General features: G+C 54.4%; 1 protein-coding gene and 1 long non-coding RNA gene across 5 annotated transcripts in view; both read right to left on the bottom strand.

The window, feature by feature from the left end:
* Positions 1 to 6: 6 nt before the first annotated feature.
* Positions 7 to 27,089, bottom strand: part of APEX1 (apurinic/apyrimidinic endodeoxyribonuclease 1) — a 33,842-nt gene continuing 6,759 nt past the window's right edge. For all 3 annotated transcript variants that reach the window (XM_048929951.1, XM_048929952.1, XM_048929953.1), the window contains 3 exons: positions 20,500 to 20,654; positions 9,433 to 9,625; positions 7 to 1,383 (listed from right to left, as the gene is read on the bottom strand). In XM_048929951.1, the coding sequence (XP_048785908.1) occupies positions 863 to 1,383; positions 9,433 to 9,625; positions 20,500 to 20,654 (869 nt within the window). In that variant the 3' untranslated portion in view covers positions 7 to 862. The remainder of the gene's footprint in view (positions 1,384 to 9,432; positions 9,626 to 20,499; positions 20,655 to 27,089) is intronic.
* Positions 11,888 to 19,896, bottom strand: LOC125686217 (uncharacterized). Of its 2 annotated transcripts, none has more exons than XR_007373714.1 (3): positions 18,521 to 19,896; positions 15,592 to 15,940; positions 11,888 to 12,400 (listed from the first exon to the last, which is right to left on the bottom strand). It is a non-coding gene; the product is annotated as an uncharacterized LOC125686217 (long non-coding RNA). The 2 variants fall into 2 exon arrangements; XR_007373713.1 differs by lacking the exons at positions 15,592 to 15,940; positions 18,521 to 19,896 and adding exons at positions 12,434 to 12,798; positions 14,641 to 15,011.

Genomic DNA, 27,089 nt, shown 5'->3' with positions numbered 1-27,089 from the left:
TAATGGGATTTGGGCTCAAGTAATGGGATTTCAAGCCAAGTCAATGGGATCTTGGGTGAAGGAATGGGATTTTGGGTCAACTTTATTGGGTTTGGGGTCAAGATTGTGGGGTTTGGGGTCAAGTAATGGGATCTTGGGTCGACTCAGTTGGGTTGTGGGTCAACATAATGGGATTTTGGGTCAAGTTAATGGGATTTCAAGCCAACTTAATGGGATTTTAGGTCAACTCTGTTGGGTTTTGGGTCAAGATTGTGGGATTTTGGGTCCAGTTAATGGGATTTTGAGCCAACTTAATGGGATTTGGGGTCAAGGTAATGGGATTTGGAGTCAAGTAATGGGATTTAGGGTCAACTCAGTTGGGTTTTGGGTCAAGATAATGGGATTTGGGGTCAAGTTAATGGGATTTCAAGCCAACTTAATGGGATCTTGGTCAACTGTGTTGGGTTTTGGGTCAAGATTGTGGGATTTTGGTTCAAGATAATGGAATTTCAAGCCAAGTCAATGGGATTTTGGTCAACTCAGTTGGGTTTTGGGTCAAGACAGTGGGATTTGGGGTCAACTTAATGGGATCTGGAGTCAAGTAATGGGATTTGGGGTCAACACAGTTGGGTTGTGGGTCAAGATAATGGGATTTGGGGTCAAGTAATGGGATTTAGAGCCAACTTAATGGGATTTTGGGCCAACTTAATGGGATCTGGGGTCAAGGAATGGGATTTTGGGTCAACTTAGTTGGGTTATGGGTCAAGTTAATGGGACTTGGGGTCAACTTTATGGGATTTGGGGTCAAGGAATGGGATTTCAAGCCAACTTAATGGGATTTTGGGTCCAGTTAATGGGATTTGGAGCGAAGTAAGTGGGGTTTTCAGGCCTCCAGGGCCAGGTAGAGCGTGATGGGGCAGTGGTCGCTGCCCATGGCCGCCGAGCGGATCTTGGAATCGCACAGCGCCCCCCGCAGGCGCCCCGAAAGCAGGAAATAATCCAACCTCCAGCCCACGTTTCGCTCCCTGGCCGCCCCCATGTAGGTCCAGAAGGTGTAAGCGTGGGGCACCGTGGGGTAAAGCACCCGAAACGAATCCAGGAAGCCGGCGTCCAGCAGCGCCCCGAATCCGTCCCTCTCCTCCTGCGTGAAGCCGGCCGAACGCCGGTTGCTTTTGGGGTTCTTGAGGTCGATTTCTTGGTGGGCCACGTTCAGATCCCCGCACAGAACCACGGGTTTCTGGGTATCCAAAGCCAACAGGAAGTCCCTGAAGGCTCGGTCCCAACGTTGGCGGTATGGGAGGCGGTTGAGGCCTCGGCCCGAATTGGGGACGTAAGCGGAGACGATGTAGAAGGATGGGAATTCGGCCGTCAGGACGCGGCCCTCAGCGTCGTGTTCGTCGATGCCTGGGGATGGGGGGCAGGGGAGGTGAGATGGGGGGGTTGGGGGAGATGGGGGGTTGGGGAGGGTTTAGAGGGGGTTTGGGGGGGAGAAATGGGGAGGAAATGGGGATTTGGGGGGGAGATGGGGGGGTAGGGGGGGAGATGGGGGGGTTTTGGGGGGGAGAAATGGGGAGGAAGTGGGGGATATAGGGAGGAAATGGGGAGCAAGTGAGGGGAATGGGAGGTGAGGGGGTGAGATATGGCGGGGTAGGGGGGAGATGGGGGGGTTTTGGGGTGGGAATGGGGGGTTTGGGGGGGGAATGGGGGGTTGGGGGGGATTTGGGGGGAGGAAATGGGAGGAAAGGGGAGGAAATGGGGAGGAAATGGGGAGGAAGGGGGAGGAAACGGGGAGGAAAGGGGGATTTGGGGGGGACAATGGGGGGTGAGGGGGTGAGATATGGGGGTAGGGGGGAGATGAAGGGGTTGGGGGGGGAGATGGGGGGGTTTTGGAGTGGGAATGGGGGGTTTGGGGGGGAGAAATGGGGGAGAAAAGGGGAGGAAAGTGGAGAGAAGGGGAGAGAAGGGGAGGAAAGGGGAGCAAATGGGGAGGAAAGGGGGAGAAATGGGGAGAAAAGGGGAGGAAATGGGGAGGAAATGGGGAGGAAAGGGGAGGAAATGGGAAGGAAAGGGGAGGAAGTGGGGATTTGGGGTGGAAATGGGGGAGAAATGGGGAGAGAAGGGGAGGAAAGGAAAGGAAATGGGGAGGAAGTGGGGATTTGGGGTGGAAATGGGGCAGAAAAGGGGAGAGAAGGGGAGAGAAGGGGAGGAAATGGGAGAAAAGGGGAGGAAATGGGGAAAAATGGGGAGGAAAGGGGAGGAAATGGGGGATTTGGTGGGGAAATGGGGTTAGGGGGGGAGATGGGGGTGAGGGGGTGAGATGTGGGGGTAGGGGGGGAGATGGGGGGGTTGGGGGGTGGGAATGGGGGGTTTGGGGGGGAGAAATGGGGAGAGAAGGGGAGGAAAGGGGAGGAAAAGGGAGGAAATGGAAAGGAAGTGGGGGAAATGGGGGGTGAGGGGGTGAGATATGGGGGGTAGGAGGGCACATGGGGGGGTTGGAGGGGGTTTTAAAGGGAGTTTGGGGGGGAGAAATGGGGGAGAAATGGGGAGAGAAGGGGAGGAAATGGAGAAATGGGGAGGAAATGGGGAGGAAATGGGGAGGAAGTGGGGATTTGGGGTGGAAATGGGGGAGAAATGGGGAGAGAAGGGGAGAGAAGGGGATGAAAGGGGAGGAAATGGGGAGGAAATGGGAGGAAGTGGGGAGGAAGCGGGGATTTGGGGGGGAAATGGGGGGTTTGGGGGGGAGAATGGGGGAGAGAAGGAGAGAGAAAGGGAGGAAATGCGAGGAAAGGGGAGGAAAGAGGGAGGAAAGGGGGAGGAAAGGAGGATTTGGAGAGGAAATGGGGGGTTTGGGGGGGAGATGGGGGGTGAGGGGGGAAGATGGGGGGGTTGGGGGGGGTGATGGGGGGGGTTTTGGGGTGGGAATGGGGGGTTTGGGGGGGAGAAAAGGGGAGACAAGGGGAGAAAAGGGGAGGAAAGGAGAGGAAGTGGGGAGGAAGTGGGGATTTGGAGAGGAAATGGGGGTAGGGGGGGAGATGGGGGGTGAGGGGGTGAGATATGGGGGGTTTGGGGGGGAGAAATGGGGAGAAATGGGGAGAGAAGGGGAGGAAAGGGGAGGAAATGGGGAGGAAGTGGGGATTTGGGGAGGAAATGGGGGTACGGGGGGAGATGGGGGGGTTTTGGGGTGGGAATGGGGGAGAGAAGGGGAGAGAAGGGGAGAAATGGGAGGAAGTGGGGATTTGGGGGGGAAATGAGGGGTTTGGGGGGGAATAATGGGGGTATGAGGGGTGTGAATGGGGGGCACATGGAGTTTTGGGGTGGGAATGGGGGGTTTGGGGGGGATTTGGGGGGAAAAATGGGGGAGAAATGGGGAGAAAAGGGGAGGAAATGGGGAAGAAATGGGGAGGAAAGGGGGATTTGGGAGGAAATGGGGGGTGAGGGGGAGATTTGGGGGGTTTGGAGGGGATTTGGGGGTAAATGGGGGTCTTGGGGAGGATAAAGGGGGGGTTTGGGGTGGGAATGGGGGAGAAAAGGGGAGAAAAGGGGAGGAAAGGGGGGGGAAGTGGGGATTTGGGGGGGAAATGGGGGGTGAAGGCGAGAGATATGGGGGTAGGGGGGAGATGGGGGGGTTGGAGGGGGTTTGGGGGTGGTTGGGGGGCAGAATGGGGGATTTGGGGGTGGGAATGGGGGAGAAATGGGGGAGAAATGGGGAGAGAAAGGGAGGAAATGGGGGGGAAATAGGGAGGAAAGGGGGGTTTGGGGGGGAAATGGGGGTCTTGGGGAGGATAAAGGGGGGTTTGGGGGTGGGAATGGGGGGTTTGGGGGGGATTTGGGGTGAAAATGGGGGAGAAAGGTGGAGGAAAGGGGAGGAAATGTGGAGGAAGTGGGGATTTGGGGTGGGAATGGGGGGTTTGGGGGGGAGAAATGGGGGAGAAATGGGGAGAGAAGGGGAAAAATGGGGAGGAAAGGGGAGGAAAGGGGGAGGAAAGGAGGATTTGGAGAGGAAATGGGGGGTTTGGGGGGGAGATGGGGGTTGGGGGGGAGATGGGGGGGGTTTTGGGGTGGGAATGGGGGGTTTGGGGGGGAGAAATGGGGAGGAAGTGGGGGATATGGGGAGGAAATGGGGAGGAAGTGGGGATTTGGGGTGGGAATGGGGGGTTTGGGGGGGAGATGGGGGAAAAATGGGGGAGAAAGGGGGAGGAAAGGGGAGGAAATGGGAGGAAATGGGGAGGAAGTGGGGATTTGGGGGGGAAATGGGGGAGAAAAGGGGAGAGAAGGGGAGAAAAGGGGAGGAAAGGGGAGGAAATTGGGGGTTTGGGGGGGATTTGGGGGGAAAATGGGGGAGAAATGGGGAGGAAAGGGGGAGGAAACGGGAGGAAATGGGGAGGAAGTGGGGATTTGGGGGGGAAATGGGGGGTGATGGGGTGAGATATAGGGGTAGGGGGGTGGGAATGGGGGGTTTGGGGGGGAGAAATGGGGAGAGAAGGGGAGAAAAGGGGGAGGAAATGGGGAGGAAGTGGGGATGTGGGGTGGAAATGGGGGAGAAATGGGGGAGAAAAGGGAAGGAAAGGGAAGGAAAGGGGGATTTGGAGAGGAAATGGGGGGTTTGGGGGGGAGATGGGGGGAAAATGGGGGAGAAAGGGGGAGAAAAGGGGAGGAAATGGGAGGAAATGAGGTGGAAATGGGGGCTTGGGGGTATTTGGGGAGTTTGGAGGGGATTTGGGGGGGAAAAGGGGAGAGAGGAGGTGAGATACGGGGGTAGGGGGGGAGATGGGGGGGTTGGAAGGGGTTTGGGGGGTGGTTGGGGGGCAGAAAGGGGAATTTGGGGGTGGGAATGGGGGAGAAATGGGGAGAAAAGGGGAGGAAATGGGAGGAAATGGGGGGGAAATGGGGAGGAAAGGGGGATTTGGGGGGGAAATGGGGGTCTTGGGGAGGATAAAGGGGGGTTTGGGGGTGGGAATGGGGGGTTTGGGGGGGATTTGGGGTGAAAATGGGGGAGAAAGGTGGAGGAAAGGGGAGGAAATGTGGAGGAAGTGGGGATTTGGGGTGGGAATGGGGGGTTTGGGGGGAGAAATGGGGAGAGAAGGGGAGGAAATGGGAGGAAAGGGGAGGAAAGGGGGAGGAAGTGGAGATTTGGGGAGGAAAGGGGGGAGTTTGGGGGGATTTGGGGGGGATTGGGGGGAAAAATGGGGGGTGAGGGGGTGAGATATGGGGGGTAAGGGGGGGAGATGGGGGGGTTTTGGGGTGGGAATGGGGGAGAAAAGGGGAGAAAAGGGGAGGAAATGGGGAGGAAAGGGGGGATTTGGGGGGAAAATGGGGGATTTGGGGGGGATTTGAGGGGTTTGGGGATGGAAATGGGGGATTGGGGGTGAGATATGGGGGTAGGGGGGGAACATGGGGGGGTTTAGGGGTGGAAATGGGGGAGAAAAGGGGAGGAAGAGAGGGATATGGGGGGAAAATGGGGGGTTTGGGGTGGAAATATGGGATTTGGGGGGGGGTTGGAGGGTTAAGGGGGGATTTGGGGGAATAATGGGGGATTTGGGGGGGATAATGGGAAATTGGGGGGGAAATGGGAAATTGGGGGGGAAAATGGGGGATTTGGAAGGGATTTGGGGGGTTTTGGGGGGATAATGGGGGATTTGGGGGGGATTTGGGGGGTTAGGAGAGGATTTGGGGTGGAAATGGGGGGTGAGGGGGTGAGATGTGGGGGTAGGGGGGGAGATGGGGGGTTGGGGTGGGGTTAGAGGGGGTTTGGGGGGGGAGAATGGGGAGACAAGGGGAGAGAAGGGGAGAGAAGGGGAGGAAATGGGAGGAAATGGGGAAGGAAGTGGGGATTTTGGAGAGGAAATGGGGATTTGGGGGGGAAAATGGGGGAGAAATGGGGAGGAAAGGGAAGGAAATGGGGGGGAAAGGGGAGGAAATGGGGGGGAAAGGGGAGGAAATGGGGGGAAATGGGGGGCTTGGGGGGATTTGGGGGGTTTGGAGGGGATTTGGGGGGGAAATGGGGAGAGAGGAGGTGACATATGGGGGTAGGGGGGGAGATGGGGGGGTTTTGGGGTGGGAATGGGGGGTTTGGGGGGGAGAAATGGGGAGAGAAGGGGAGGAAATGCGAGGAAATGGGGAGGAAATGGGGAAGAAGTGGGGAGGAAGTGGGGATTTGGGGGGGAAATGGGGGGGTGAGGGGGTGAGATGTGGGGGTAGGGGGGGAGATGGGGGGGTTTTGGGGTGGGAATGGGGGGTTTGGGGGGAAAATGGGGGAGAAATGGGGAGAAAAGGGGAGGAAAGGGGAGGAAGTGGGGATTTGGGGTGGAAATGGGGGAGAAATGGGGAGAAAAGGGGAGGAAAGGGGAGGAAATGGGAGGAAATGGGGAGGAAATGGGGAGGAAATGGGGAGGAAATGGGGATTTGGGGTGGGAATGGGGGGGTTGGGGGGGAGATGGGGGGGTTGGGGGGGAGAAATGGGGAGAGAAGGGGAGGAAAGGGGAGGAAAGGGGAGGAAATGGGGAAGAAGTGGGGAGGAAGTGGGGAGGAAATGGGGTGGAAGTGGGGAGAAAGTGGGGAGGAAAGAAGGTGGATGTGGGGAGGAAGTGGGGAGGAAGTGGGGAGGAAATGGGGTGGAAGTGGGGTGGAAGTGGGGTGGAAGTGGGGAGGAAGTGGAGAGGAAGTGGAGAGGAAGTGGGGAGGAAAGGGGGAGGAAGTGGGGAAGAAATGGGGAGGAAGTGGGGAAGAAATGGGGTGGAAGTGGGGAGGAAAGGGGGAGGAAGTGGGGAGGAAGTGGGGAGGAAAGGGGGAGAAAGTGGGGAGGAAATGGGGAGGAAATGGGGAGGAAGTGGGGAGGAAAGGGGGAGGAAGTGGGGAGGAAGTGGGGAGGAAATGGGGTGGAAGTGGGGAGGAAGTGGGGAGGAAGTGGGGAGGAAGTGGGGAGGAAATGGGGATGAAGTGGGGAGGAAGTGGGAAGGAAGTGGGGAGGAAAGGGGGAGGAAAGGGGGAGGTAGTGGAGAGGAAGTGGGGTGGAAGTGGGGAGGAAGTGGGGAGGAAGTGGAGAGGAAGTGGGGAGAAAATGGGGATAAAATGGGGTGGAAGTGGGGAGGAAGTGAGGTGGAAGTGAGGAGGAAAGGGGGAGGAAGTGAGGAGGAAGTGGGGAGGAAGTGAAGCTGAAGTGGGGAGGAAAGGGGGTGGAAGTGGGGAGGAAGTGGGGAAGAAATGAGGTGGAAGTGGGGAGGAAGTGGGGTGGAAATTGGGTAAAAGTGGGAAGGAAGTGGGGAGGAAGTGGGGAGGAAGTGGGGAGTAAAGGGGGAGGAAGTGGGGAGTAAATAAGGAGGAAATGGGGAGAAAGTGTGGAGGAAGTGGGGAGGAAGTGGGTTGGAAGAGGGGAGGAAGTGGAGAGGAAGTGGGGAGGAAGTGGAGAGGAAAGTGGGAGGAAGTGGGGAGGAAGTGGGCAGAGGGTGGGGAGGAAGTGGAGAGGAAGTGGGGAGGAAGTGGGCAGAAAGTGGGGAGGAAGTGGGCAGAAAGTGGGGAGGAAATGGGGTGGAAGTGGGGAGGAAATGGGGAGGAAGTGGGGAGGAAGTGAGGAGGAAGTGGGGTGGAAGTGGGTAGGAAGTGGGTAGGAAGTGAGGAGGAAGTGGAGAGGAAAGGGGGAGGAAGTGGAGAGGAAATGGGGTGGAAGTGGGGAGGAAGTGGGGTGGAAATTGGGTGGAAGTGGGAAGGAAGTGGGGAGGAAGTGGGGAGGAAGTGGGGAGAAAATGGGGAGGAAGTGGAGAGGAAGTGGGGAGGAAATGGGGAAGAAGTTGGGAGGAAGTGGGGAGGAAACGGGGTGGAAGTGGGGAGGAAGTGGGGAGGAAGTGGGGAGGAAAGGGGGAGGAAATGGGGAGGAAATACGGAGGAAATGCGGAGGAAATGGGGTGGAAGTGGGGTGGAAGTGGGGAGGAAAGGGGGAGGAATTGCGGAGGAAGTGCGGAGGAAGTGGGGTGGAAGTGGGGAGGAAAGGGGGTGGATGTGGGGAGGAAGTGGGGAGGAAGTGGGGAGGAAAGAGGGAGGAAATAGGGAGGATATAGGGAGGAAATAGGGTAAAAGTGGGGAGGAGAGGGGTGGAAGTGGGGTGGAAGTGGGGTGGAAGTGGGGAGGAAAGGGGGAGGAAGTGGGGAGGAAGTGGGGAGGAAATGGGATGGAAATTGGGTGGAAGTGGGGAGGAAGTGGGGAAGAAAGGGGGAGGAAATGGGGTGGAAGTGGGCAGGAAGTGGGGAGGAAATGGGGAGGAAGTGGGGAGGAAGTGGGGAGGAAGTGGGGGATTTGGGGGGATTTTGGGGCTATAAAGGGGATTTTGGGGTCAGAAAGGGGATTTTGGGGCCATAAAGGGGGATTTTGGGGTCAGAAAGGGGGATTTTGGGGCAATAAAGAGGGATTTTGGGGTCAGAAAGGGGATTTTGGGGGCAGAAAGGGGGATTTTGGGGCCATAAAGGGGGATTTTGGGGTCAGAAAGGGGGATTTTGGGGCCATAAAGGGGGATTTTGGGGTCAGAAAGGGGGATTTTGGGGCCATAAAGGGGGATTTTGGGGTCAGAAAGGGGGATTTTGGGGCCATAAAGGGGATTTTGGGGCCATAAAGGGGGATTTTGGGGCTATAAAGGGGATTTTGGGGTCAGAAAGGGGGATTTTGGGGCCAGAAAGGGGGATTTTGGGGTCAGAAATGGGGATTTTGGGGTCATAAAGGGGGATTTTGGGGCCATAAAGGGGGATTTTGGGGTCAGAAAGGGGGATTTTGGGGCCATAAAGGGGGATTTTGGGGTCAGAAAGGGGATTTTGGGGTCAGAAAGGGGGATTTTGGGGCCAGAAAGGGGGATTTTGGGGTCAGAAATGGGGATTTTGGGGTCAGAAAGGGGGATTTTGGGGCCATAAAGGGGATTTTGGGGTCAGAAATGGGGATTTTGGGGCTATAAAGGGGGATTTTGGGGCCATAAAGGGGGATTTTGGGGCTATAAAGAGGGATTTTGGGGTCAGAAAGGGGGATTTTGGGGTCAGAAAGGGGGATTTTGAGGTCAGAAATGGGGATTTTGGGGTCAGAAAGGGGGATTTTAAGGTCATAAAGGGGGATTTTGGGGTCAGAAAGGGGGATTTTGGGGTCAGAAAGGGGGATTTTGGGGTCAGAAAGGGGATTTTGGGGTCAGAAATGGGGATTTTGGGGCTATAAAGGGGGATTTTGGGGCCATAAAGGGGGATTTTGGGGCCATAAAGGGGGATTTTGGGGCCATAAAGGGGATTTTGGGGTCAGAAAGGGGGATTTTGGGGCTAAAAAGGGGGATTTTGGGGTCAGAAAGGGGGATTTGGGGTCTATAAAGGGGATTTTGGGGTCAGAAATGGGGATTTTGGGGCTATAAAGGGGGATTTTGGGGCCATAAAGGGGGATTTTGGGGTCAGAAAGGGGGATTTTGGGGCCATAAGGGGCCTTTTGGGGTCGCACCGATGCCGTGGGTCACCCTGAGGGGCTCCGTCCTGCTCAGCAGCCCCACTCCGCTGTACCCCGGCCGCCCCACGGCGCTGCCCCAGAACTTATGGGGCAGGAGCTGCAGTTGGTTCAGTTCGGCTGGGAGCCCCTCGGCCCCACATTTGGTTTCCTGCAGGCAAAGGACGTCGGGGGCCTCGGCTTCAATCCACTGCAAGGGGGGGAAAAACCCTATAAAGAACCTGGCCCTATAAGGAGCCTGACCCTATAAAGAGCCTGGCCCTATAAGGAGCCGGGCCCTATAAGGAGCCTGGCCCCATAAAGAGCCTGGCCATACAAAGGCCCTATAAAGAGCCTGGCCCTATAGGAACCAGGCCGTATAAAGAGCCTGATCCTATAAACAGCTTGGCCCTATAGGAACTTGGCCCTATAAAGAGTCTGACCCTATAAAGAGCCTGGGCCTATAAGAGAACGGCCCCATAAAGAGCCTGACCCTATAAAGAGCCTGGCCCTATAGGAACTTGGCCCTATAAAGAGCCTGGCCCCCTAAAGACCCTGACCCTATAAAGAGCCGGGCCCTATAGGAAGTTGGCCCTATAAAGACCCTGGCCCTATAAACAGCCTGGCCCCATAAAGAGCCTGGCCCTATAGGAACCGGGCCCTATAAGGAGCCTGATCCTATAAGAGAGCGGCCCTATAAAAGGTCGGAGCCTATAAGAGAACGGCCCTATAAACAGCCTGGCCCTATAGGAACTTGGCCCCATAAACAGCCTGGCCCTATAAACAGCCTGGCCCTATAGGAACTTGGCCCTATAAAGAGCCTGGCCCTATAAAGAGCCTGGCCCTATAAACAGCCTGGCCCTATAGGAACTTGGCCCTATAAAGAGCCTGATCCTATAAGAGAGCGGCCCTATAAAGAGCCTGGCCCTATATACAGCCTGGCCCTATAACAGCCCTATAAAGAGCCTAGCCCTATAGGAATCGGGCCCTATAAAGAGCCTGGCCCTATAAACAGCCTGACCCTATAAGACCCTATAAAGAGCCTGGCCCTATAGGAGCCTGACCCTATAAAGAGCCTGGCGCTATAAACAGCCTGGCCCTATAAGAAGCCTGGCCCTATAAAGAGCCTGGCCCTATAAACAGCCTGGCCCTATAAGAAGCCTGGCCCTATAAACAGCCTGGCCCTATAAACAGCCTGGCCCTATAAGAAGCCTGGCCCTATAAACAGCCTGGCCCTATAAGAAGCCTGGCCCTATAAACAGCCTGGCCCTATAAGAAGCCTGGCCCTATAGGAACTTGGCCCCATAAAGAGCCTGGCCCTATAAGGAGCCTGGCCCCATAAACAGCCTGATCCTATAAGAACCTGGCCCCATAAAAAGCCTGACAATACAAAGGCCCTATAAAGAGCCTGACCCTATAGGAACTTGGCCCTATAAAGAGATTGACCCTATAAAGAGCTTGACCCTATAAGACCCTATAAAGAATCTGGCCCTATAACAGCCCTATAAACACCCTGGCCCTATAGGAACCGGGCCCTATATAGAGCCTGATCCTATAAGAGAGTGGCCCTATAAAGAGCCTGGCCCCATAAAGAGTTTGGCCCTATAGAACCGGGCCCTAGAAAGAGCCTGACCCTATAAAGACCGTGACCCTATAAACAGCCTGGCCCTATAACAGCCTTATAAAGAGCCTGGCCCTATAGGAATCTGACCCTATAAAGAGCCGGGCCCTATAGGAAGTTGGCCCTATAAAGACCCTGGCCCTATAAACAGCCTGGCCCCATAAACACCATGGCCCTATAGGAACCGGGCCCTATAAAGAGCCTGATCCTATAAGAGCGTGGCCCTATAAAGAGCCAGACCCTATAAACAGCCTGGCCCTATAAAGAGCCTGATCCTATAAAGAGCCTGGCCCCATAAAGAGCCTGGCCATACAAAGGCCCTATAAACAGCCTGGCCCTATAGGAACCGGGCCGTATAAAGAGACTGATCCTATAATGAGCCTGATCCTATAAAGAGCCTTGCCCTATAGGAACTTGGCCCTATAAAGAGCCTGGCCCCATATACAGTCTGATCCTATAAGAACCTGGCCCCATAAAGAGCCTGGCCCTATAAAGAGCCTGGCCCTATAGGAACTTGGCCCTATAAACAGCCTGACCCTATAAACAGCCTGACCCTATAAACAGCCTGGCCCTATAGGAACTGGGCCCTATAAAGAGCCTGGCCCCATAAAGAGCCTGGCCATACAAAGGCCCTATAAACAGCCTGGCCCTATAGGAACCTGACTCTATAAAGAGCCTGATCCTATAAAGAGCCTGACCCTATAAACACCCTGGCCCTATAGGAACCGGGCCCTATAAAGAGCCTGATCCTATAAGAGAGCCTGGCCCTATAGGAACTTGGCCCTATAAAGAGCCTGATCCTATAAGAGAGCGGCCCTATAAAGGGTCAGAGCCTATAAGAGAACGGGCCTATAAACAGCCTGGCCCTATAGGAACTTGGCCCCATAAACAGCCTGGCCCTATAACAGCCATATAAAGAGCCTGGCCCCATAAAGAGCCTGGCCCTATAAACAGCCTAACTCTATAGGAACTTGGCCCTATAAACAGCCTAACTCTATAGGAACTTGGCCCTATAAACAGCCTGGCCCTATAAAGAGCCTGGCCCTATAGGAACTTGGCCCTATAAAGAGCCTGGCCCTATAAACAGCCTGGCCCTATAGGAACCGGGCGCTATAAAGAGCCTGATCCTATAAGAGAGCGGCCCTATAAAGAGCCTGGCCCTATAAAGAGCCTGGCCCTATAAGAAGCCTCGCCCTGGCCTGGTCTGATCCTATAAGAACCTGGTCCCATAAAGAGCCTGGCCATATAAAGGCCCTATAAAGAGCCTGACCCTATAAACAGCCTGACCCTATAGGATCTTGGCCGTATAAAGAGCCTGACCCTATAAAGAACCTGGCCCCATAAACAGCCCAATCCTATAAGAACCTGGCCCTATAAAGAGCCGGGCCCTATAGGAACTTGGCCCTATAAAGAGCCTGGCCCTATAAGAGAGCGGCCCTATAAGGAGCCTGGCCCCATAAAGAGTCTGGTCCTATTAAGACCCTATAAAGAGTCTGGCCCTATAAACAGCCTGACCCTATAAAGAGCAGCCCTATAAGGAGCCAGGCCCTATAGGAACTTGGCACTATAAAGAGCCTGATCCTATAACAGAGCGGCCCTATAAAGAGCCTGGCCCTATAAAGAGCCTGGCCCTATAAGAGAACGGCCCTATAAAGAGCCTGACCCTATAGGAACCTGGCCCTATAAAGAGCCTGACCCTGTAAGACCCTATAAAGAGTCTGGCCCCATAAACAGCCCCATAAAGAGCCTGGCCCTATAGGATCCTGACCCCATAAAGAGCTGGGCCCTATAAACAGCCTAATCCTATAAGAACCTGGCCCTATAAAGAGCCTGGCCCTATAAACACCCTGGCCCTATAGGAACCGGGCCCTATAAAGAGCCTGGCCCTATAAAGAGCCTGGCCCTATAGGAACTTGGCCCTATAAAGAGCCTGGCCCCCTAAAGACCCTGACCCTATAAAGAGCCGGGCCCTATAGGAAGTTGGCCCTATAAAGACCCTGGCCCTATAAACAGCCTGGCCCCATAAAGAGCCTGGCCCTATAGGAACCGGGCCCTATAAGGAGCCTGATCCTATAAGAGAGCGGCCCTATAAAAGGTCGGAGCCTATAAGAGAACGGCCCTATAAACAGCCTGGCCCTATAGGAACTTGGCCCCATAAACAGCCTGGCCCTATAAACAGCCTGGCCCTATAGGAACTTGGCCCTATAAAGAGCCTGGCCCTATAAAGAGCCTGGCCCTATAAACAGCCTGGCCCTATAGGAACTTGGCCCTATAAAGAGCCTGATCCTATAAGAGAGCGGCCCTATAAAGAGCCTGGCCCTATAAACAGCCTGGCCCTATAGGAACTTGGCCCTATAAAGAGCCTGATCCTATAAGAGAGCGGCCCTATAAAGAGCCTGGCCCTATATACAGCCTGGCCCTATAACAGCCCTATAAAGAGCCTAGCCCTATAGGAATCGGGCCCTATAAAGAGCCTGGCCCTATATACAGCCTGGCCCTATAACAGCCCTATAAAGAGCCTAGCCCTATAGGAATCGGGCCCTATAAAGAGCCTGGCCCTATAAACAGCCTGACCCTATAAGACCCTATAAAGAGCCTGGCCCTATAGGAGCCTGACCCTATAAAGAGCCTGGCGCTATAAACAGCCTGGCCCTATAAGAAGCCTGGCCCTATAAAGAGCCTGGCCCTATAAACAGCCTGGCCCTATAAGAAGCCTGGCCCTATAAACAGCCTGGCCCTATAAACAGCCTGGCCCTATAAACAGCCTGGCCCTATAAGAAGCCTGGCCCTATAAACAGCCTGGCCCTATAAGAAGCCTGGCCCTATAAACAGCCTGGCCCTATAAGAAGCCTGGCCCTATAGGAACTTGGCCCCATAAAGAGCCTGGCCCTATAAGGAGCCTGGCCCCATAAACAGCCTGATCCTATAAGAACCTGGCCCCATAAAAAGCCTGACAATACAAAGGCCCTATAAAGAGCCTGACCCTATAGGAACTTGGCCCTATAAAGAGATTGACCCTATAAAGAGCTTGACCCTATAAGACCCTATAAAGAATCTGGCCCTATAACAGCCCTATAAACACCCTGGCCCTATAGGAACCGGGCCCTATATAGAGCCTGATCCTATAAGAGAGTGGCCCTATAAAGAGCCTGGCCCCATAAAGAGTTTGGCCCTATAGAACCGGGCCCTAGAAAGAGCCTGACCCTATAAAGACCGTGACCCTATAAACAGCCTGGCCCTATAACAGCCTTATAAAGAGCCTGGCCCTATAGGAATCTGACCCTATAAAGAGCCGGGCCCTATAGGAAGTTGGCCCTATAAAGACCCTGGCCCTATAAACAGCCTGGCCCCATAAACACCATGGCCCTATAGGAACCGGGCCCTATAAAGAGCCTGATCCTATAAGAGCGTGGCCCTATAAAGAGCCAGACCCTATAAACAGCCTGGCCCTATAAAGAGCCTGATCCTATAAAGAGCCTGGCCCCATAAAGAGCCTGGCCATACAAAGGCCCTATAAAGAGCCTGGCCCTATAGGAACCGGGCCGTATAAAGAGACTGATCCTATAATGAGCCTGATCCTATAAAGAGCCTTGCCCTATAGGAACTTGGCCCTATAAAGAGCCTGGCCCCATATACAGTCTGATCCTATAAGAACCTGGCCCCATAAAGAGCCTGGCCCTATAAAGAGCCTGGCCCTATAGGAACTTGGCCCTATAAACAGCCTGACCCTATAAACAGCCTGACCCTATAAACAGCCTGGCCCTATAGGAACTGGGCCCTATAAAGAGCCTGGCCCCATAAAGAGCCTGGCCATACAAAGGCCCTATAAACAGCCTGGCCCTATAGGAACCTGACTCTATAAAGAGCCTGATCCTATAAAGAGCCTGACCCTATAAACACCCTGGCCCTATAGGAACCGGGCCCTATAAAGAGCCTGATCCTATAAGAGAGCCTGGCCCTATAGGAACTTGGCCCTATAAAGAGCCTGATCCTATAAGAGAGCGGCCCTATAAAGGGTCAGAGCCTATAAGAGAACGGGCCTATAAACAGCCTGGCCCTATAGGAACTTGGCCCCATAAACAGCCTGGCCCTATAACAGCCATATAAAGAGCCTGGCCCCATAAAGAGCCTGGCCCTATAAACAGCCTAACTCTATAGGAACTTGGCCCTATAAACAGCCTGGCCCTATAAAGAGCCTGGCCCTATAGGAACTTGGCCCTATAAAGAGCCTGGCCCTATAAACAGCCTGGCCCTATAGGAACCGGGCGCTATAAAGAGCCTGATCCTATAAGAGAGCGGCCCTATAAAGAGCCTGGCCCTATAAAGAGCCTGGCCCTATAAGAAGCCTCGCCCTGGCCTGGTCTGATCCTATAAGAACCTGGTCCCATAAAGAGCCTGGCCATATAAAGGCCCTATAAAGAGCCTGACCCTATAAACAGCCTGACCCTATAGGATCTTGGCCGTATAAAGAGCCTGACCCTATAAAGAACCTGGCCCCATAAACAGCCCAATCCTATAAGAACCTGGCCCTATAAAGAGCCGGGCCCTATAGGAACTTGGCCCTATAAAGAGCCTGGCCCTATAAGAGAGCGGCCCTATAAGGAGCCTGGCCCCATAAAGAGTCTGGTCCTATTAAGACCCTATAAAGAGTCTGGCCCTATAAACAGCCTGACCCTATAAAGAGCAGCCCTATAAGGAGCCAGGCCCTATAGGAACTTGGCACTATAAAGAGCCTGATCCTATAACAGAGCGGCCCTATAAAGAGCCTGGCCCTATAAAGAGCCTGGCCCTATAAGAGAACGGCCCTATAAAGAGCCTGACCCTATAGGAACCTGGCCCTATAAAGAGCCTGACCCTGTAAGACCCTATAAAGAGTCTGGCCCCATAAACAGCCCCATAAAGAGCCTGGCCCTATAGGATCCTGACCCCATAAAGAGCTGGGCCCTATAAACAGCCTAATCCTATAAGAACCTGGCCCTATAAAGAGCCTGGCCCTATAAACACCCTGGCCCTATAGGAACCGGGCCCTATAAAGAGCCTGGCCCTATAAAGAGCCTGGCCCTATAGGAACTTGGCCCTATAAAGAGCCAAGCCCTATAGGAACCGGGCCCTATAAAGGGGCTGACCCTATAAATAGTCTGGCCCTATAGGAACTTGGCCCTATAAAGAGCCTGGCCCTATAACAGCCCTATAAAGAGCCTGGCCCTATAGGAACCTGACCCTATAAAGAGCCTGACCCTATAAAGAGCCTGGCCCTATAAACAGCCTGGCCCTATAAGAAGCCTGGCCCTATAAAGAGCCTGGCCCTATAAACAGCCTGGCCCTATAAGAAGCCTGGCCCTATAAACAGCCTGGCCCTATAAACAGCCTGGCCCTATAAACAGCCTGGCCCTATAAGAAGCCTGGCCCTATAAACAGCCTGGCCCTATAAGAAGCCTGGCCCTATAAACAGCCTGGCCCTATAAGAAGCCTGGCCCTATAGGAACTTGGCCCCATAAAGAGCCTGGCCCTATAAGGAGCCTGGCCCCATAAACAGCCTGATCCTATAAGAACCTGGCCCCATAAAAAGCCTGACAATACAAAGGCCCTATAAAGAGCCTGACCCTATAGGAACTTGGCCCTATAAAGAGATTGACCCTATAAAGAGCTTGACCCTATAAGACCCTATAAAGAATCTGGCCCTATAACAGCCCTATAAACACCCTGGCCCTATAGGAACCGGGCCCTATATAGAGCCTGATCCTATAAGAGAGTGGCCCTATAAAGAGCCTGGCCCCATAAAGAGTTTGGCCCTATAGAACCGGGCCCTAGAAAGAGCCTGACCCTATAAAGACCGTGACCCTATAAACAGCCTGGCCCTATAACAGCCTTATAAAGAGCCTGGCCCTATAGGAATCTGACCCTATAAAGAGCCGGGCCCTATAGGAAGTTGGCCCTATAAAGACCCTGGCCCTATAAACAGCCTGGCCCCATAAACACCATGGCCCTATAGGAACCGGGCCCTATAAAGAGCCTGATCCTATAAGAGCGTGGCCCTATAAAGAGCCAGACCCTATAAACAGCCTGGCCCTATAAAGAGCCTGATCCTATAAAGAGCCTGGCCCCATAAAGAGCCTGGCCATACAAAGGCCCTATAAAGAGCCTGGCCCTATAGGAACCGGGCCGTATAAAGAGACTGATCCTATAATGAGCCTGATCCTATAAAGAGCCTTGCCCTATAGGAACTTGGCCCTATAAAGAGCCTGGCCCCATATACAGTCTGATCCTATAAGAACCTGGCCCCATAAAGAGCCTGGCCCTATAAAGAGCCTGGCCCTATAGGAACTTGGCCCTATAAACAGCCTGACCCTATAAACAGCCTGACCCTATAAACAGCCTGGCCCTATAGGAACTGGGCCCTATAAAGAGCCTGGCCCCATAAAGAGCCTGGCCATACAAAGGCCCTATAAACAGCCTGGCCCTATAGGAACCTGACTCTATAAAGAGCCTGATCCTATAAAGAGCCTGACCCTATAAACACCCTGGCCCTATAGGAACCGGGCCCTATAAAGAGCCTGATCCTATAAGAGAGCCTGGCCCTATAGGAACTTGGCCCTATAAAGAGCCTGATCCTATAAGAGAGCGGCCCTATAAAGGGTCAGAGCCTATAAGAGAACGGGCCTATAAACAGCCTGGCCCTATAGGAACTTGGCCCCATAAACAGCCTGGCCCTATAACAGCCATATAAAGAGCCTGGCCCCATAAAGAGCCTGGCCCTATAAACAGCCTAACTCTATAGGAACTTGGCCCTATAAACAGCCTAACTCTATAGGAACTTGGCCCTATAAACAGCCTGGCCCTATAAAGAGCCTGGCCCTATAGGAACTTGGCCCTATAAAGAGCCTGGCCCTATAAACAGCCTGGCCCTATAGGAACCGGGCGCTATAAAGAGCCTGATCCTATAAGAGAGCGGCCCTATAAAGAGCCTGGCCCTATAAAGAGCCTGGCCCTATAAGAAGCCTCGCCCTGGCCTGGTCTGATCCTATAAGAACCTGGTCCCATAAAGAGCCTGGCCATATAAAGGCCCTATAAAGAGCCTGACCCTATAAACAGCCTGACCCTATAGGATCTTGGCCGTATAAAGAGCCTGACCCTATAAAGAACCTGGCCCCATAAACAGCCCAATCCTATAAGAACCTGGCCCTATAAAGAGCCGGGCCCTATAGGAACTTGGCCCTATAAAGAGCCTGGCCCTATAAGAGAGCGGCCCTATAAGGAGCCTGGCCCCATAAAGAGTCTGGTCCTATTAAGACCCTATAAAGAGTCTGGCCCTATAAACAGCCTGACCCTATAAAGAGCAGCCCTATAAGGAGCCAGGCCCTATAGGAACTTGGCACTATAAAGAGCCTGATCCTATAACAGAGCGGCCCTATAAAGAGCCTGGCCCTATAAAGAGCCTGGCCCTATAAGAGAACGGCCCTATAAAGAGCCTGACCCTATAGGAACCTGGCCCTATAAAGAGCCTGACCCTGTAAGACCCTATAAAGAGTCTGGCCCCATAAACAGCCCCATAAAGAGCCTGGCCCTATAGGATCCTGACCCCATAAAGAGCTGGGCCCTATAAACAGCCTAATCCTATAAGAACCTGGCCCTATAAAGAGCCTGGCCCTATAAACACCCTGGCCCTATAGGAACCGGGCCCTATAAAGAGCCTGGCCCTATAAAGAGCCTGGCCCTATAGGAACTTGGCCCTATAAAGAGCCAAGCCCTATAGGAACCGGGCCCTATAAAGGGGCTGACCCTATAAAGAGTCTGGCCCTATAGGAACTTGGCCCTATAAAGAGCCTGGCCCTATAACAGCCCTATAAAGAGCCTGGCCCTATAGGAACCTGACCCTATAAAGAGCCTGACCCTATAAAGAGCCTGGCCCTATAAGCAGCCTGGCCCTATAAGCAGCCTGGCCCTATAAAGAGCCTGACCCTATAAAGAGCCTGGCCCTATAAACAGCCTGACCCTATAAAGAGCCTGGCCCTATAAACAGCCTGGCCCTATAAACAGCCTGGCCCTATAAAGAGCCTGGCCCTATAAACAGCCTGACCCTATAAACAGCCTGGCCCTATAAACAGCCTGACCCTATAAACAGCCTGGCCCTATAAACAGCCTGACCCTATGAACAGCCTGACCCTATAAGACCCAATAAAGAGTCTGGCCCTATAAGGAGCCTGGCTCTATAGGAACTTGGCCCTATAAAGAGCCTGGCCCTATAAAGAGCCTGATCCTATAGGAACGAGACCCTATAAAGAGCCTGATCCTATAAGAGAGCAGCCCTATAAAGGGTCAGAGCCTATAAGAGAACGGCCCTATAAAGAGCCTGATCCTATAAACAGCCTGGCCCTATAGGAACTTGGCCCTATACAGAGCCTGGCCCTATAACAGCCATATAAAGAGCCTGGCCCTATAAACAGTCTGACCCTATAGGAACCGGGCCCTATAAAGAACCTGATCCTATAAGAGAGCGGCCCTATAAAGAGCCTGGCCCCATAAACAGCCTGATCCTATAAGAACCTGGCCCTATAAACAGCCTGGCTCTATAAAGAGCCTGACCCTATAAAGAGCCTGACCCTATAAACAGCCCTATAAAAAGCCTGGCCCTATAGGAACCTGACCCCATAAAGAGCCGGGCCCTATGGGAACTTGGCCCTATAAAGAGCCTGACCCTATAAGAGAGCAGCCCTATAAACAGCCTGACCCTATAAAGGCCCTGGCCATATAAAGGGTCTGATCCTACAAGAGCCGGGCCCTATAAAAGGCCTGGCCCCATAAAGAGCTTGGCCCTATAGAACCTGGCCCTATAAAGAGCCTGGCCCTATAAAGAGAGCGGCCATATAAAGAGCCTGGCCCTATAAGAACCAGACCCTATAAAGAGCCTGACCCTATAAGAGAGCGGCGCTATAAAGGGTCAGAGCCTATAAGAGAGCGGCCCTATAAGGAGCCTGGCCCCATAAAGAGTCTGGTCCTATAAGACCCTATAAAGAATCTGGCCCTATAACAGCCCTATAAACAGCCTGGCCCTATAAAGAGCCTGATCCTATAAACAGGTGCCATTGCCCCCATTTTTCCCATTGACTCCAAGACCCCCATTGACCCCAATATCCCCACTCACCCCACAGCCCCCATTTCCCCCATAACCCCCCCCGACCCCACTGACCCCATTTCCCCCATTGACCCCATAACCCCCAATGCTCCCATTTCCCCCACTGATCCCGTAACTCCACTGACCCCATTGACCCCAATGCCCCCATTGACCCCAAAGCCCCTACTGACCCCATAACCCAAACTGACCCCATAACCCCCATTGACCCCATATCCCTCACAGCCCGCATTTCCCCCATTGACCCCATTTCCCCCCATAACCCCACAGCCCCCATTTCCCCCACTGACCCCACAAACCCCACAGACCCCACAACCCCCCGCAGCCCCGTTACCTTCAGCCCCCCTTTCTTCACCCAGGCCCTGATCCCATCCACGTTCCACGAGGTCACTTTCAGGTTATAGGGCCGCCCCTCCGCCGTCTCTTCCCGCACCGGGGGATCCTCATATAGGGCCGAATCCTCGCGACGGGACTTCGGTGCCGCCCCGTCTGCCCCATAAACGAGCCTCAGGGACCCCATAGAGACCCCATAGGGACAAAGAGACCCCATAGAGACCCCATAAGGACAAAGAGACCCCATAGAGACCCCATAAGGACAAAGAGACCCCATAGAGACCCCATAGGGACAAAGAGACCCCATAGAGACCCCTAGGGACACAGGAACCCCATAGAAACCCCATAGCATCACAGGGAACCCATAGAGACCCCATAGCATCACAGGAAACCCATAGGGACCCCACAGGGGCAAAGAGACCCCATAGAAACCCCATAGGGACAAAGAGACCCCATAGAGACCCCATAAGGACAAAGAGACCCCATAGAGACCTCATAGGATCACAGGGGCCCCATAGAAACCCCATAGGGACAAAAACACCCCATAGAGACCCCATAGGGACAAAGAGACCCCATAGAGACCCCATAGGGACAAAGAGACCCCATAGGGACACAGGAACCCCATAGAAACCCCATAGGGACACAAACACCCCATAGAGACCCCATAGGGACACAGGGACCCCATAGGGACCCCATAGCATCACAGGGAACCCATAGAGACCCCATAGCATCACAGGAAACCCATAGGGACCCCACAGGGGCAAAGAGACCCCATAGAAACCCCATAGGGACAAAGAGACCCCATAGAGACCCCATAGGGACACAAAGACCCCATAGGGACCCCATAGGGACGCAAAGACCCCATAGAGACCCCATAGCATCACAGGGACCCCATAGAGACCCCATAGGGACACAAAGACCCCATAGAGACCCCATAGGGACACAGGGACCCCATAGAGACCCCATAGGGACAAAGTGACCCCATAGAGACCCCATAGCATCACAGGGACCCCATAGAGACCCCATAGGGACACAGGGACCCCACAGAAACCCCATAGGGACACAAACACCCCATAGAGACCCCATAGGGACACAGGGATCCCATAGAAACCCCATAGGGACACAGGAATCCCATAGAGACCCCATAGGGACGCAAAGACCCCATAGAGACCCCATAGCATCACAGGGACCCCATAGGGACCCCATAGGGTCACAGGGACCCCATAGAGACCCCATAGAGCCCCACAGATCCCATAGAGTCCCCATAGGGACACAGGGACCCCATAGAGACACAGGGACCCCACAGAGACCCCATAGGGACGCAAAGACCCCATAGGGACGCAAAGACCCCATAGAAACCCCATAGGGACACGAAAACCCCACAGAGACCCCATAGGGACACAGGGAACCCATAGAAACCCCATAGGGTCAAAAGAGCCCCATAAAGACCCCATAAGGACACAGGGACCCCATAGAGACCCCATAGGGACGCAAAGACCCCATAGAGACCCCATAGGGACGCAAAGACCCCATAGAGACCCCATAGGGACGCAAAGACCCCATAGAGACCCCATAGCATCACAGGGACCCCATAGAAACCCCATAGAGCCCCACAGACCCCATAGGGACAAAGAGACCCCATAGGGACCCCATAGGGAGACAGGGACCCCACAGAAACCCCATAGGGACACAGAGACCCCATAGAGACCCCATAGCATCACAGGGGCCCCATAGAAACCCCATAGGGACACAGAGACCCCATAGAGACCCCATAGGGACACAGGGACCCCACAGAGACCCCATAGCATCACAGGGACCCCATAGGGACACAAGAACCCCATAGGGACACAGGAACCCCATAGAAAACCCATACAGCCCCACAGACCCCATAGAGACCCCATAGGAACACAGAAACCCCATACAGACCCCATAGGGACAAAGAGACCCCATAGGGACACAGGAACCCCGTAGAGACCCCATAAGGACAAAAAGACCCCATAGAGACCCCATAGGGACAAAGAGACCCCATAGGGACGCAAGGGCCCCATAGAGACCCCAGAGGGACACAGGGACCCCATAGGGACACAGGGACCCCACAGAGACCCCATAGGGACAAAGAGACCCCATAGAGACCCCATAGGGACAAAGAGACCCCATAGGGATGCAAAGACCCCATAGAGACCCCATAGAGCCCCACAGATCCCATAGAGTCCCCATAGGGACACAGGGACCCCATACAGACCCCATAGGGTCAAAAGAGCCCCATAGAGACCCCATAAGGAAACAGGGACCCCATAGAGACCCCATAGGGACGCAAAGACCCCATAGAGACCCCATAGCATCACAGGGACCCCATAGAGACCCCATAGGGACACAAAAACCCCATAGGGACCCCATAGGGACAAAGAGACCCTATAGGAACACAAGGGCCCCACAGAAACCCCATAGAAACCCCATAGGAACACAGGGACCCCATAGAAACCCCATAGGGACACAGGGACCCCATAGAAACCCCATAGGGATGCAAAGACCCCATAGAGACCCCATAGGATCACAGGGACCCCATAGAGACCCCATAGGGTGAAAGGAGCCCCATAGAGTCCCCATAAGGAAACAGGGACCCCATAGAGACCCCATAGGGACGCAAAGACCCCATAGAGACCCCATAGCATCACAGGGACCCCATAGAGACCCCATAGGGACACAGAGACCCCATAGAGACCCCATAGGGACGCAAAGACCCCATAGAGACCCCATAGCATCACAGGGGCCCCATAGAAACCCCATAGGGACACAGAGACCCCATAGAGACCCCATAGGGACACAGGGACCCCACAGAGACCCCATAGCATCACAGGGACCCCATAGGGACACAAGAACCCCATAGGGACACAGGAACCCCATAGAAAACCCATACAGCCCCACAGACCCCATAGAGACCCCATAGGAACACAGAAACCCCATACAGACCCCATAGGGACAAAGAGACCCCATAGGGACACAGGAACCCCGTAGAGACCCCATAAGGACAAAAAGACCCCATAGAGACCCCATAGGGACAAAGAGACCCCATAGGGACGCAAGGGCCCCATAGAGACCCCAGAGGGACACAGGGACCCCATAGGGACACAGGGACCCCACAGAGACCCCATAGGGACAAAGAGACCCCATAGAGACCCCATAGGGACAAAGAGACCCCATAGGGATGCAAAGACCCCATAGAGACCCCATAGAGCCCCACAGATCCCATAGAGTCCCCATAGGGACACAGGGACCCCATACAGACCCCATAGGGTCAAAAGAGCCCCATAGAGACCCCATAAGGAAACAGGGACCCCATAGAGACCCCATAGGGACGCAAAGACCCCATAGAGACCCCATAGCATCACAGGGACCCCATAGAGACCCCATAGGGACACAAAAACCCCATAGGGACCCCATAGGGACAAAGAGACCCTATAGGAACACAAGGGCCCCACAGAAACCCCATAGAAACCCCATAGGAACACAGGGACCCCATAGAAACCCCATAGGGACACAGGGACCCCATAGAAACCCCATAGGGATGCAAAGACCCCATAGAGACCCCATAGGATCACAGGGACCCCATAGAGACCCCATAGGGTGAAAGGAGCCCCATAGAGTCCCCATAAGGAAACAGGGACCCCATAGAGACCCCATAGGGACGCAAAGACCCCATAGAGACCCCATAGCATCACAGGGACCCCATAGAGACCCCATAGGGACACAGAGACCCCATAGAGACCCCATAGGGACGCAAAGACCCCATAGAGACCCCATAGCATCACAGGGGCCCCATAGAAACCCCATAGGGACACAGAGACCCCATAGAGACCCCATAGGGACACAGGGACCCCACAGAGACCCCATAGCATCACAGGGACCCCATAGGGACACAAGAACCCCATAGGGACACAGGAACCCCATAGAAAACCCATACAGCCCCACAGACCCCATAGAGACCCCATAGGAACACAGAAACCCCATACAGACCCCATAGGGACAAAGAGACCCCATAGGGACACAGGAACCCCGTAGAGACCCCATAAGGACAAAAAGACCCCATAGAGACCCCATAGGGACAAAGAGACCCCATAGGGACGCAAGGGCCCCATAGAGACCCCAGAGGGACACAGGGACCCCATAGGGACACAGGGACCCCACAGAGACCCCATAGGGACAAAGAGACCCCATAGAGACCCCATAGGGACAAAGAGACCCCATAGGGATGCAAAGACCCCATAGAGACCCCATAGAGCCCCACAGATCCCATAGAGTCCCCATAGGGACACAGGGACCCCATACAGACCCCATAGGGTCAAAAGAGCCCCATAGAGACCCCATAAGGAAACAGGGACCCCATAGAGACCCCATAGGGACGCAAAGACCCCATAGAGACCCCATAGCATCACAGGGACCCCATAGAGACCCCATAGGGACACAAAAACCCCATAGGGACCCCATAGGGACAAAGAGACCCTATAGGAACACAAGGGCCCCACAGAAACCCCATAGAAACCCCATAGGAACACAGGGACCCCATAGAAACCCCATAGGGACACAGGGACCCCATAGAAACCCCATAGGGATGCAAAGACCCCATAGAGACCCCATAGGATCACAGGGACCCCATAGAGACCCCATAGGGTGAAAGGAGCCCCATAGAGTCCCCATAAGGAAACAGGGACCCCATAGAGACCCCATAGGGACGCAAAGACCCCATAGAGACCCCATAGCATCACAGGGACCCCATAGAGACCCCATAGGGACACAGAGACCCCATAGAGACCCCATAGGGACGCAAAGACCCCATAGAGACCCCATAGCATCACAGGGGCCCCATAGAAACCCCATAGGGACACAGAGACCCCATAGAGACCCCATAGGGACACAGGGACCCCACAGAGACCCCATAGCATCACAGGGACCCCATAGGGACACAAGAACCCCATAGGGACACAGGAACCCCATAGAAAACCCATACAGCCCCACAGACCCCATAGAGACCCCATAGGAACACAGAAACCCCATACAGACCCCATAGGGACAAAGAGACCCCATAGGGACACAGGAACCCCGTAGAGACCCCATAAGGACAAAAAGACCCCATAGAGACCCCATAGGGACAAAGAGACCCCATAGGGACGCAAGGGCCCCATAGAGACCCCAGAGGGACACAGGGACCCCATAGGGACACAGGGACCCCACAGAGACCCCATAGGGACAAAGAGACCCCATAGAGACCCCATAGGGACAAAGAGACCCCATAGGGATGCAAAGACCCCATAGAGACCCCATAGAGCCCCACAGATCCCATAGAGTCCCCATAGGGACACAGGGACCCCATACAGACCCCATAGGGTCAAAAGAGCCCCATAGAGACCCCATAAGGAAACAGGGACCCCATAGAGACCCCATAGGGACGCAAAGACCCCATAGAGACCCCATAGCATCACAGGGACCCCATAGAGACCCCATAGGGACACAAAAACCCCATAGGGACCCCATAGGGACAAAGAGACCCTATAGGAACACAAGGGCCCCACAGAAACCCCATAGAAACCCCATAGGAACACAGGGACCCCATAGAAACCCCATAGGGACACAGGGACCCCATAGAAACCCCATAGGGATGCAAAGACCCCATAGAGACCCCATAGGATCACAGGGACCCCATAGAGACCCCATAGGGTGAAAGGAGCCCCATAGAGTCCCCATAAGGAAACAGGGACCCCATAGAGACCCCATAGGGACGCAAAGACCCCATAGAGACCCCATAGCATCACAGGGACCCCATAGAGACCCCATAGGGACACAGAGACCCCATAGAGACCCCATAGGGACGCAAAGACCCCATAGAGACCCCATAGCATCACAGGGGCCCCATAGAAACCCCATAGGGACACAGAGACCCCATAGAGACCCCATAGGGACACAGGGACCCCACAGAGACCCCATAGCATCACAGGGACCCCATAGGGACACAAGAACCCCATAGGGACACAGGAACCCCATAGAAAACCCATACAGCCCCACAGACCCCATAGAGACCCCATAGGAACACAGAAACCCCATACAGACCCCATAGGGACAAAGAGACCCCATAGGGACACAGGAACCCCGTAGAGACCCCATAAGGACAAAAAGACCCCATAGAGACCCCATAGGGACAAAGAGACCCCATAGGGACGCAAGGGCCCCATAGAGACCCCAGAGGGACACAGGGACCCCATAGGGACACAGGGACCCCACAGAGACCCCATAGGGACAAAGAGACCCCATAGAGACCCCATAGGGACAAAGAGACCCCATAGGGATGCAAAGACCCCATAGAGACCCCATAGAGCCCCACAGATCCCATAGAGTCCCCATAGGGACACAGGGACCCCATACAGACCCCATAGGGTCAAAAGAGCCCCATAGAGACCCCATAAGGAAACAGGGACCCCATAGAGACCCCATAGGGACGCAAAGACCCCATAGAGACCCCATAGCATCACAGGGACCCCATAGAGACCCCATAGGGACACAAAAACCCCATAGGGACCCCATAGGGACAAAGAGACCCTA

Source organism: Lagopus muta, chromosome 33 (assembly GCF_023343835.1).
Source record: "Lagopus muta isolate bLagMut1 chromosome 33, bLagMut1 primary, whole genome shotgun sequence".
NCBI lineage: Eukaryota > Metazoa > Chordata > Aves > Galliformes > Phasianidae > Lagopus > Lagopus muta.
The sequence above is the reverse complement of the archived record's forward strand: the minus strand, read 5'-3'. Positions and strand labels throughout refer to the sequence as shown.